The 13,650-nt window shown below is 39.4% G+C and overlaps 1 protein-coding gene across 1 annotated transcript in view; it reads left to right on the top strand.

Annotated features, from left to right (window-relative positions):
• The window catches only part of tafa5l (TAFA chemokine like family member 5, like), a 47,918-nt gene that overhangs the window by 17,490 nt on the left and 16,778 nt on the right, over positions 1-13,650 (top strand). The window contains exon 3 of the mRNA XM_010731553.3: positions 9,751-9,878. Coding sequence (XP_010729855.1) covers positions 9,751-9,878 — 128 coding nt within the window. The remainder of the gene's footprint in view (positions 1-9,750; positions 9,879-13,650) is intronic.

Here is a 13,650-nt window from a genome sequence, read left to right as displayed (position 1 = left end):
CTCCACTGAGCCACTGTGACATCAGCAAATTAGTAATCACTTTGTGCCTCTTTCGTTGTCTTCAGTCTTTTTTCTCCTCGTCTGATGTTTTTAATGTGCTCCAACCGAATAAAGATCACTTGTGTAGAGAATGTGTGGTGTTCATCCAATTTGTAGATCAGATGTTCATACTTTAGACCCCTCTTTGTGTTATTGGACAGTATCTAGAGGAGGGTGATAAGATACAGTGCACCTGTGATGCTGATTGGATCTCTCACAATACCACAATCACATGCATCGGTCGCACCATTAATTCTATCACGCAATGACTCATGTCAGCCTTAATCTAATAGCCCTGACATGAGACCACAGTCCCACAGCCTGTGTCACACTCCCCACACAGATTCCAACCACCTCTCCAAACGCATCTCCGTAACACTCAACAGATGCTAATTAACTTACAGAGAACTATGATTACAGCAGCAGGAAATTGATTATTACTGGCTTCCCGCCGCACCACACCCTACACTCCATTAATAGCCAGTACATTAAAGATGGAACCTGTTGCTTGAGGGCTCATTTAAAAGCTTTCCGCCGTCAGCTGAAATAGTGTCCATCATCACTAAAGCTTTAAAGTAGAATTTGTGCATATTGCATGAGAATGCAGTGCGTCTAATGCCGCCACTGTTCAGACATCCTCTCTGACCTTTAGCATAAAGTGTATTCAGTTGCAATCGCTTTTGATGTGAATTCTCATTAATGCCCTTTTGCCCTTCGAAGCACATAAGTTAATTTACTGACTTATAAACTTGTTTATTTATTTGTATGTCTCACTGAGGCTTTGGCATATTTTTTATTGAGCTGTTATTAACGCAGCAAGTGGTCACTGTCCTCTGGGTCAATTCAATATAATCCTTTCACAGCAGCAGCAGGGGGCGGCTAAAATGTGTGAAATGTTTGAAATGTGCACTGATGAAATAGTTAGTCTTAATGAAAATGGATCTGACTGACTAGCAAGAAACAAATGCTATATCCTCTGCCCTAATATAGTGTTGATGTTTTGTAATCTGATTTTCCTTAAAAAACATGATTTCAACTTGGTTTACTTTTCAGATTTTCAACCTAATTTGACGTGAATTCATTTTGTTAGACTCAGTAATTTATATTTTGTTATATATACAGCTATACTCAACATATTCTGGTCCACAAGTCCTTTGTAGTGCAGTGCTTTTCCTTCTTCCAGAAAAAAATCTGGGGGGAAAAAATTGTATCTTCTTTCCGTCCTCAAGAAAAATCTGGGGGGAAAAAAATCTTATGTCCTTCCTGTCCTCAAGAAAAATCTGTGAAGAAATGGTGATGTTGCCTTATACTCCACACCACAAAAGTACAAAGCAATGTATAGTCACTCTGATGTCTGCAAGGCCCCCCCATCAAGACACATAAAAAAAGAAATCAGCTCTCTGCAGTGTCTCACTGTCAGAGACAATGGGAATCCAGGTATTACTTACCATTCCTGTAATCCAGAATTCATAGGATTCTAGTTAAATATATATGTAGCTCTGTTTTGGAAAAAGGTAGACAGATCAAGAGATGTGATTATGTGAGGCTTGTGTTTACCATTTAACCTCATTTCGTGATTCACAGGTGAAAAAATGCCATATGGTCACAACCTGTTTCGCACAGTCCATTTCTGTTAGTTTGGGTGCAACAAAGGCTGATAATGACGACAGATACTCTAACTTTAACATTGCTAATTAGGACATGAGTACTGGAAAGCAAGCACAGACATGGTCCTTCTGCCAGATTTGGCAGAAATACATAAGTGAACACAGATATTATGCAATCAAATCTATACTTACTAATTCATTTTTTATAAATGCCTGATTGACTTGGTGTTGTGTTTCCAAGTCTCAGTAACCATGATCTGGGTCAATAAGACATATATAGTAGGCGTATTAGGTTGCGCACAGCACAAATGTTGAAGAACACCAAAAACAGCTCCTTCTTCAGCACCATGGACAGCGTTCAAGACAGAATCATTGAGTCAATTCATTTGTTTGGAAGGAACTGAGACGCCTCCTAGTTCCTGACTACATACACTACAAACATACATACTACATAATTCTAACTGGGGTCATGTATGTAAAGTTTCACCTGGAAAAGTGACACTTAAAGTATACTATACTATATACTATATAAAGTATACTTAAGGTGTCTGTGTGCCTGCCAAAAAGAAATTGAGTCTAATGTTTTCAGACCTTGTCTGATGATAAATAATCTTTGTATTTGAATTATGGATGTTGTCCAGACATCTCCAGGAATATCTAAAAAGATAAAAAATATTACAGTATAATCTGCCAAACTCTGCTGAAGAACAGCCAAAATGAAACTAAACTAAAACTGTTATGGTGTAATGTAGTGTAACAGCAGCACAAGTATGGAAGAGTCAGCAAACTAACTCAGTCATGTCAGCTCCACAGTGATATCCAGCATGTTTGTTTAGGGATCTTTGCTATCACTAGCTAACATTAGAGACCATAAACCACCAGTCATCCAGACCAAGTAAGGCAGGTAGCAAAATATTGGACTGAGCAGCAATGATTTTTATACCCCAGAGAATGAATGTACTAAGTATTCTTTCAAAAATTACAGCTTCACTTTTACTTACTTTTATTTTACTTTGTCTCTGTCAGGTTTGTGTCACAAATATCAAGCAGGGCAACCAAGAACACAAGGAATAAAAGCCAAAAATGGGCCACAGAGATAGAACTGGTGCTGAACAATGGTTTAATAGCAACTGTCATGAATGAACAAAGACTTGATGAGGCAGTGAATGGTAAATACCAGAGAGCAGCCCAAGGAAGGCAAACAAATCCAAGAGGCAAGAAACAACATTTGAAAAAACAGGAAAGGTCCAAGAAAACAAAGTTGAGCAAATCTTATATTGGTAATAGTGTTGTAAAGTCACATTTTGATTGATGCCTTTAACACACAAAAATCTATATAATTTCCTGTTAGTACAGTACAGTGAAGTAGATGTCTTGTACATTGTAACTGCAAAAGCCGTGTGCAGTGACTTTTACAGTGTGATTTGGGACACAGAATTTAGTTTGCCCTCAGCTGCTGCCCCTCCCTGACCTTTTTGAATCTTAAATTAAATGAGTGGGCGGTAATGGCCCTGCCTTTTCATCTTGGGTCATCTGTTACGTGCAATATCTCAGGTAGCGCTGCCTGGATTTTTAATGAAACTCACAGAAATGACACATTTCAACACGGTGTTCAAGCGTTCCCACTGCCAGTTAGAGTGATTGGCACGTTGGTGGCGGAGGGATTACAAGTCAGAACTGAAACTTTAATAAACATCCTTCCGTACCCTGCAGGTTTGACTGATGTGGAATTTAGTGCACGCAGCCATTCTTGCATTTCAAATTCACTTCAAAGACCATCGGTTTATGTCACTGGATTTTCCACCATTTTGAATCCTGCCCCAGTAGCAAGGAACAGAGGCTGTGTCATATGATCTATTTTCTATGAACAGACTGCTGCTTATGCTACTTTTCAAACTGGTCCAGTACTATACAGTCTGATGTTTGACCATGTTTGCAGTTGAGTGTGTCCAGGAAACTTTGCAGTTTTACAAAATCATCTACATAGTTACAATCAGCGGCAAAAGCTCATGGATTTAAGTTCTCCTTGCTGTTTCCTGTAATGAATAGAAACTGAAATCCAAGGCTTACATATGATGTAGCCTTGGATTTCAGTAACAGTCTGCAGCTAGTATCTTAAAGTAGACAGTTGGGTAAACATTTTTATCTCCTTTGCCATCCTGTTAGTATTTACTGTACACTTCCTGTAATGACATACCAACAAGCTTACCTAAGCCCCGTGGTGAATAAAGTTTGTTATATGTGAGCTACCTGCGAATTTATCGGCTGATTTGCCCAGATGGTGGCCGTGTTGTTCATGCAGTATGACATGTTTACTGTGTTATTCCTTATTTGTTTTAACTCACAGAAGAATTTCTCGCTGTGCAGTGCAGTGAAGTGTATTTTTCTAACAAAGAAACTTCTTTTGTTAGTCTTTTTCAGGACATATTTCAAGCTTTTTTTGCCCTCTTTTTGGGGCTGCTGTGTGTCACTGTTGTGAAGGTTTAGTCTGCACACTGTACACTGGAGGATTATGTGCTTTTCCTTGCTTGTCTCTCTGCTCCCACTCTAATCTGCTCCCTGACTCCCTCCCGCTCCCTTTCTCTGCTTAGCCCGTTGTTGCCATGCCACCACATCACACTGTAATCGTATGAAACTTGATGGCCACCATGATAGGAGTCTGCAGGCTGCAGGGAGAATGTTTATATGCTGGCTGCAAGCTGCTGCTTTCACACTTCGAGAAATGATTATTGACACCAAATGAGAGAGAAAAAAAAGATGATGAAATGAGATTAGGCAAAAGGAAAGTTTTCTTCAGATTTATAATGCAGATGCACAACTGAAATGTGTTGTACACTTCAGATGCAAAGAGAACAGGCCTTTATTTGCACCAATGTTGCAAAATGTTATAATGTTTCCTTTTTTTCTAGTCTTTTCCCATTTTTATTTACTGTATAATATACAGTTCACAGCACTAATTCTGTGCAAGAACACAACACAGACAAATTATCATGACTGTCTGACAAAAACCATTTATGCCAAAAAACCTTCAGGAACTAGCTCACACAATAAACGTAAAAAAACTCTAATGAGATACATTTAGCACCAGAAATCAAATTCTATGTTAACAGAGTCATCAGTAAACCATTTCATATTTTAAATGGAACCTTGCGAGTGAAAGTGGATATGTTTTTTTAAGATTTTATTTTGGCCTTTTTGAGCTTTGTTTGACAGAGACAGCTTGAAGAGTGAGAGAGAGATGGGGAATGACATGTGGGGAAGAGCCACAGGTCAGATTCAAACCCTGGGTTTCCGCGGCAAGGACTGAGCCTTTGTACATGAGGCAGATGCTCTACCAACTGAGCTAAACGACACCCGGATATGTATTTTTATTAAGTCCATATCTTGAAGCTCCTTTTCATGTCAACCTCAGTTGGTAAACTATCAAAGCACAGTGGCCTAAACAAAGCTATTTTACTATTTCCAAGCTAATAGCCATGTGACACTGACTTGCGTTCATCAGTCTGACTCAAGATCACAGAGCTTGTTGTCTATCCTTGAATCAAATCTCAAGCAGTTATTTATCCAACTCATGATAACTGTGAAGATACCCTCATTCACAAAGCTGCCCACAATCCACAGTAAAGGATTTAAATGTGAAAAATATACTTACAGAGTGGAGTTTCATTGACAGTTAGTTAACAGTGATTACAAAAAAGATAGGAACTATTGTAAATAATTAGTCATCAGCCATTATTTGAATTTACAACATTCTCCTTTTACAGCTCAAATGGATCCAGCCGAACACTACAAAATGGCTTCTCAATTTCTAATCAATGAAGCCTGAATTTTCCATCTATGTCAGCAACAGTGGGCGTTTTCAGGGACAAAAAAAATGCTTCAAAGAGACAAATTAATTTGAAATACAAGAAAAATCAATATTTCACAAATGTGTTTGTGACAAAAGTGTGATGTTTTCCCCAAAGCAACATTTGTAAGTCAGCAGGAAAATGAACATGAAATATCTTGTTAGAAGTTCATCATTTCTCACAAACATTATTGCAGAATGACTGAATGACGCCCACAGATGTGACATTGAGGAATCATTGTAGATTTTTATTGTCACAAATCGGGTGTCACTATCTGTAACGTCCTGGTTTGATGCCACCTGAATGAACTACACTCAGTCCCAACAATCATTTGTGATCTAACATCCCAGTTCAAACATTATCCAACATTGGCAAAGCCATTTTGAAAACAAGCCCAAAAAATGCAACAGAGAAGTCTCAGTAATTCACAGCAACAGCTTGCACAATGAAACACAGTTTTTTTTATGAGGTCATTTGGAGCTTGGCTGCGTTTGTTTCTAAATGTGTTGAAATTTTTCTGTTGTCATAATTAGAACTGAAAGACCATCAGGGCTGTGGTAGCAGGTTGAGCTGTGTCGAGGACAGAGGGCTGAAAATCTGGCTGCTACAAATTGATCCATGATTGAAGCTTAATTAACATCAGCCAGAAAGCCTGTAAAAACCTGTTACAGTGCTGTTGGTGCCCAGCTAAGCTAGTTAGCTAATCTTGTTTTTGATTAAATTACAAGACACAATTTATTATTAGAGATTCATGTTCATGTCTTTATGTCATCTTTTATATCCAATGAACACACTGTTTTTTCATTTTAGCAATTGAGAAACTGTCACTAAAACTGTCTTTTTGTTTCTTGTACTTCATCTGAATACATTTTAAATGAGCTGCCTATGGCTTTAGTAAAAATCTCATGTTACTTTTTACTTCTGCAGAGGCAGAATTTCATCAGAATAACAGTGCTTCTGGTTTCGGACTCACTGTTGCCCTGCTCCGAGTCTCGTCTGGCAGCGACGTGTTGTGCTGGGCAGGGCAGGGCTTGGCACTGTGCACGGGGGGACAGATGGTCTTACATGTGATCTAGTTGGAGGTCCAGAGCTGTACCCCAGCAGGGACCCTGGCAGCTGACAAGCCTGGCCCGACATCCCCAGTTGAGACTCAGACAGTGACGGCAACAGGACGGGCCACCCAGGTGTCAGATAGACAGACAGACAGACAGACTCTTTCTCTTTCAACCACCACAGGCAGCTGTTTACCTCTGCTGCTGCTGCTGCTGCTGCTGCTGCTGCTGCACACACACTTAAAACATGTTGAAACACAACACAGAACAGATACCTATCACAATAAGACCATCATGCCAGAACTGATTCGCAGTCATTTGCACCAGTTGAGTGATCCAACGAGCCAGGTTTACTATAATAGCAGCATGTAAAAGATTACTTTCAAATGAAATATTAGAGCAGACAGATATTTTCAGACAGCTTCAGCTCAGAAGCTTAAAGTCTCCTCAGGTTACTGTTGATGTCTGTGTGGGTGGTTGTGCCATATAAGCTTTTTAATGTGTCTGCAGTTGCGTGTGCCAGCGTATTGGGCAGATAGGTTTGATGGATGGAGACATCTTGGTGGCAAACTGCAGCGATGCTGTTTTGTTTTTGCTGCTTGTGTTATTCATGTTGTCGTTGTTGATGAAGTTATCACGGCGACACTGTAATCCCAACCAACGCCGTGCAACCGCTCCGCGGCTTAGGGCACCAGGAAATTCATCAAGTCATCATAGATCAAGTCACACTGTCATGGATGGCATTGAAAAAGTAACAAGGGCAAGCTATCGAGCGCCTGGATACTGTGGCAGCAGCTGAAAAATGCATTTATTTTAGGCAACCTCCACGACTCCGAGCTGGCTGGGCTGATGCACTCCACGGTTAGTCAGCACTCCCGCCGCTTTGCCAGCTCAGCTTTTATTCCGTGCCCTGGAAATTGAGTTTTGCTGGACCTGTAATGTACTCAAAACTACATCTGCAACTGACTGATAAATCTACGCTTTGTTGCGCCTGACGGATGGCTGTGAAAATGAAAATTCACCACGGCATGTTGCTGTGTCAGGAGGAAGGTCACTTTAGATTTTCCCCTGCTCACTGAAGAATCTGCTCAGGGTGAAGCCAAAATGACCATTTTGTCTCAGATTGGAGTTGCGAAGCTTTAATATTTTCTTAAGCTTGTTTGGTTCAATGAGATGACAGGTATTTGGATTGTTTTGCTCTCTGCTGTGTTTCCAAGCTGCCTGACTACACTGTGAGGCTGGACTGAAAAAAAAAAAACACTGCTCTTCTTCCCGTGTGTCAACAATATCTATTATTTGCAGAGGGAAAATGGCTTTATATCTACAGAGCAGTAATTTTATACGTGTGTGTGGTTACATACATAAGGGTGCTGTTCAACTAGCTTGATAAACACAGGGAGATGACAGATCTTTATTGCAGAGCAGCAGTCGGGGTCTGACACTCCAAAGACCAATTTCAGACTGTTAACAAGGACTGCACCAGGAATACCTCACAGCAAAATGTCACAAGGCCTCCCTTTTCCACACCTCCTTACTTTCCGTCTCTCCGCTCCCCCTCTGTTCTGCCCTCAGCTCTCCTGTGGACATTCAACGAATTGTAGTTCCTCTCTTTCAATTTGCCGACCATGTTACCTCGTTCCACAATGTGCTGCCCCGGGGGGATCGTGGGTAGGCAGGAGCAGCGGCCCCGGCCAGGTCCGCAGAGAGCTGATAACCTTTCAGTGTTGCTTTAGCACACTGTGTAAAGAACAATCAGTGCTTATCAGCATCGACTACAGGCGAATGCTAATTCAATGTCATGCAGACAGACTGCAGAGAGAGAATGAGAGCATCACTGGCTCTTAGTCTGACAGCATGATGTCTCCAGCACACAAATAACTTTTAAGGAGAGTGAAGCTTGTTGGCTTTTTATTGCCTTTCTAATCTGTAATCCACTCCCTCGAGTCTATGTATTGAAATATTACTAAGTCCTGCTATATTCTAACATATCCATGTACAGTTCCAAAACAAAACTCAGTTGATCAAATCTTATTTAGTTTAGTCGTGCTCAGCCTGACTATGGTTTATTTTGCTCTGCATTTAACTGTCAGTACTGCTGAAACCAATGTAACATTACAAATGTATAAAATGAAAAATGAAAAATCCATCCATTAGCTATACCCATTTATCCTTGAGGGGCGCGGGGGGCTTGAGCCAATCCCAGCTGACATGTACGCACAAATGAGTATTTTCCCCCTGTGACACATGTCGTGCAGAAATATTTTTTAATAACCAGCATCGACGGGGCGTGAACCGCAACGCCCATCAGGGACCTTTGTTGCATTTTGTTCCACATCTCTCTCTCTATCCTCCTGTTTCATTTCCTGTCATCGCTCTAGTGTATGTGCTCTAGCTATTTTATTTAAGAAAAGGTACAAAAGTGCCACAGAAATAAGTAAATAAGTAAAAATCAGGCATCGACTCCCTGCAGACATTTAAAGTCTGCAAAATGAATCCTCTAAATAATCACACTGCATTGTTTTGTTCAATAGAATACAGTTGCTTTAGTTTAGAATGCATACAGGAGTGAAGATATAAAAACACAGTGTGATCATCTTAAGTACATGGCATCATTGTAGCTCCACAAGTTCAGCCTCAGTTACAGCACTATTGTTCTTTAGCAAACGTTTGTATTTTTTAGTCTTTGTTGCAAACAAAATATAAACCTGTGCTCCTGCTATTCCTTCCTGTAGCTGTAAGATTCTTGTAATATACTGTACAGCCTGATGGTGAACAGACAGACTTAAGCAAACAATTTTTTTTTTTTACAGTTTTCAAATTATGTTGTGAAATGGTACAAATGACAGCTTTTTACTTTTTGCTAGGAGAAATATTAACAAAATGTCAAAAGAAACAAGCAATCTTTCTATGCAGCTGCAGTGAAAACTAGCTTCAGGAGCAGAGTAATTTATGGACCGCCAGCTGGTCTGTAAAGGTTACTACCACAGGCAATTCAGACATGGTGGTTCAACAAGAACCTAATTAAAATACTACAGGCTTGTAGACACATCAGCATATGAAGATGCTTTCCTGTCTGGTGAGCACAAAAAGGACAGTTTAGTTGTTTGTTCCAGAAAAAGTTGACATTTCGAAGTCTCTCTCTCTGCGTCTGTGAATCTGTCTGTCTAATATCCCTCTTTGCCTTCTTGTCTTTCGCCCTCCCAGCGCGAATCGTGCGGAGCCGTCAGTGGTGTGAGATGGCTCCCTGCCTGGAGGGTGAGGTCTGCAGCCTCCTGTTCAACCGATCCGGGTGGACCTGCACCAGGGGCAGCGGTCGCATCAAGACCGTCACGGTAATTTACAAGACATGACATTAATAAACGCCATATGCACTTAACAGCATCACGCCTGCTTTTTCAGCATGGGTAACCCCCCGGCAGCCGATAGTGTTATGTGAAGTCACAGCCCAGAGCAAGAGGCAGCACACTTAAGTTAAACAGCAGGTCGCCTCCCAGGTTTCAAAGAACTGCTCTCCGTGGGTTTAATCATCCTCTGCTTCTCATTCTGATCAGTGAGGTTTCAGCAGGTGTTTAATTACAATCCACAATTTGACTTTGTGTGCTATTGAAAGAAAACAGAATCCAGACTTTATCTCTCTTCTAGTAAATTATTAGTAGAAAATGTTCTAAAGATGTTAAGGACATGGTCATATCATCACTGTTCTAACCCACTTCTGATACTGCTTTGTTGTTTGGTCTACAGGCGATAAGTAAGGTTCATAAAAGTTCATAAATGCATACCAAACTGTCCAAACTTCATCTGAATATTTAGCTTTTTATCAGGAAAAATGTTTCACCAGAAAAACCTGAATTCTTCCTGGAACAGTTTAAATACATCAGCCAGAAACACCAGCATCTTACTTTGAATACTAAGCAGGCTCAAATACAGTATCACATCCCAAAGCTAAAATAAATCATTTCAAACTACTCTGCACAGAACCTCCTCAGATTTGAGCCTGTTACCAGCCTGCATCACACTGCTAATACAAAAAACTTGAAAGTAAATGTTATATCCTGTGTTTTAGGCAAATGCGATCAGATGAAATATAACTTTGTAATCAGCTGGGTTATGTACCAATGTAGTATTCAGACTCAAACTAATTTGTGTTTGTATCATTATTCATGGTCCCGAGGATGAAATTATATCTAATGCTAATGTAAATCCCATAAACAGTAAACAACTGAAAGAAAACATCTGCTGTGACATCGCTTATTGGGGTGTGACAAGCACTTTTCTGTTCTGTTTGATTCAGTGTTGATTCATCTAACAGTCAAATAAACCTGTGTGGAGGGTTATCAGAGGTTTTACTTTGAACATGTACTGTAAAATGTCTGACGCATGCTGACAAAATGTGGATTCAAATATGAATATGAGGTGTTGATTCAATAATGTGTTCAAACAAAAGATCAAACATTTCAGATATCAGTGTTGTGCTTAGGAAAATAAGCTCTGACAACAGTCTGTGACCTCTCTCTGACTTTGTGAGAGATGTAAATGAATACAAAACATGTTCAATTTTTAAAGCCTTCAATATGGTGTCATCTGCTCCTCTGTAGGCTCCTCTCACAGTGCAACATGCATTCAATGCCTCAGAGCTGCCAATGCTGCAGTGCTGACTGAGGCTGACTGCTCTGTGATTAACGCTTATTTCATTCAGAACTGAAACAATAGCAAAAGCTGCCGTACATTATCAGCCTATGCAAGGTTAAACGTTCATTTTTCATCTTTCATGTTTAATTATTATAATATTCATCATAAAAGAACATCGTTATGAAAGCGTTTGAAAACCATGAGTGAAAGTGTTACTGCTTGCCTGGTCAGAAGCCGAGTCGCCATGGATACAGATCTTACAGTCGCTGTGTGCTTCACACTATACCATTCAGTAATTTCACACTATGCAACTTTATGCTCAATGGAAATTAACAAGTTCTCTGATCTTTTTTATATTAGCAGGCCATCTTTTTTTTCACCAGCCGACGTCTTCCATCAGTTATCATTGATGACGTGATGTTTACAAATCAGTGTATGAAAAGTCCAATAGACACAATTATATTCTCTCCCCACTTCCACCAGCCATAGCCCTGGCTCCACAAGTATTTGTAGATATTTTTTTCCTAAAGATTTTGTTATATACTTGGATATTTAATATGACGACTATTAATGAGGAAGCAGGAGACCGGGGAAGTTGCATGTCTGCTGTATTTAAACTTAAACTTAGGACAGACGACTACAAAACGTCACTTCACAACACAGAACATAAAGGGGGCGTAACCGTATCCTTGGAGGGACAAACTTGGCTGTGAATACAGATACAGAATACAGATTTGGCTTGACTTTTCTCCATTTCGTGTTTCCTTCTGCAGCCACTGGTTGCATGCTCTGAGAAAGCTGTTACAGTGTTGGAAACTGCTTTGAAACCATATTACATCATGTTATCTCAAGAAGTATCTAACCATGCAGACAGTCCTGTTTTTCCAGACAGGGTGCTGTACAGAACAGTTAAAAGCAACACAATTCAAATATAGAACAAAGCAGTAACAATACAATAAAAAAAAGCAGTAAGGAAAATATAAATAAAAAAATAAAACTATAATAATAAAGCCTTGATTTGAAAATGATGATGTTGATCATTTGAAAGTGTTTTCAGAACACACACACACACACAGGTTTTCAATCTGGATTTAAAAACAATGGATGGATCTTTCCTAAGACCATCAGGCAGTTGGTTCCAGCATTGTTCTGCATAATGACTAAACAATGCTTATCCTTTTTAACATTTTTCCAGGTTTTGAGATTTCTGTCTGAGACTTCTGCCTCCACATTAAAATAGAGGTGAATGTTTTTCATTTGTGATGCTCACGAGCAGCAACTTATCCTCACCAAAAGTCTGGTCTAGTCTGATCTGATGAGGATAGGTGATTTGAGGACTGGTGAGTTTATACTGGAACTACTTCCTATCAAAAATAGTCCCCATGAAAGCCCCAATGTATTAGGGTGACTGAATATCTGAATTCTCAACATGGCTACAACAGATTGTACTGGAGCAAAACAAGAATTTTAAATTGGGTCAATCAAGCCACAGGATCTTGTCAGCAAAAAGTTGGCAGTTGCTAAAATCTGACCAGCCCAACCTGAACGTCCTTTTACCAAGTTAATATTTTACTAAAAAGTAAAAAATTGTGAAATGAGTAATAACATAGCCATTCAATGGTTTTGATCTCTACCAAATCTGTTTCTTGAGCTGCTAAACGCTTCACTTTGTTCAACAGCTAATTGCTAATTTTGTCCATTTGCTGTTGTGCTATATATTTAGTGTACAGTTACTTCATCAGAGCTTGTGGCTTAATACAGCGGCCTGGTAGGGCCAACCTCACCGTCCAGAAAACCAAAACAGTGAGCTGAAAGACAGTATAAAGTAATCGTTGTTAGTTCATCGATATGAGCAACTCCTTTCACATAAAGTCTAAAATGTCCTTATTTAAAACCACTAATACACTTGTCAATAATAAACAATATTGTCAGGTGCCGAGTATACTAGACCTTCAAGGTTGATTTAACCCCAAGGCTTATTAAGAATCAGATTTATTGCCAAGAAGTTTTCACATTCAAGGAATTTGTCTTGGTGTTTTAGTGCATAACAATAAACATAGTGAGAGAAAATAAAGATAAAAAGCTAAAAAGCAAGAACTGCAAGTCAAAAAGTCATGAAGTCATGAATAAATAATAGAAAATTGACAATAGAATAGGAAATATGAAAATATGCACAGCATTTTTGCAGAGCTGTACAGTGTGGAGAATATTGTAAGGGAGAAACTATTGTCTCACCAACACTCCCAAATATTAAAACAGGACTTTGTAACTTTTGAAAGAATAAATAGCATATTTATTCCTTTACAAATGGAAATTTAAATTCCCAAACAATAAAACCAGTGTCAGTGTTTGATCAGCATTACCAATAGCTTATTGTGACTAATGTTAGCTAATCCTTGCAAATTTTATTTTACATATTGTATTGTATGACTGACATGGTTGACTTCATGACTTGTGTATTTGTGCCAGTGCTAC

The sequence above is a fragment of the Larimichthys crocea genome, chromosome XV, assembly GCF_000972845.2.
Source record: "Larimichthys crocea isolate SSNF chromosome XV, L_crocea_2.0, whole genome shotgun sequence".
NCBI lineage: Eukaryota > Metazoa > Chordata > Actinopteri > Sciaenidae > Larimichthys > Larimichthys crocea.
This window is presented reverse-complemented; position numbering and strand designations above follow the sequence as displayed.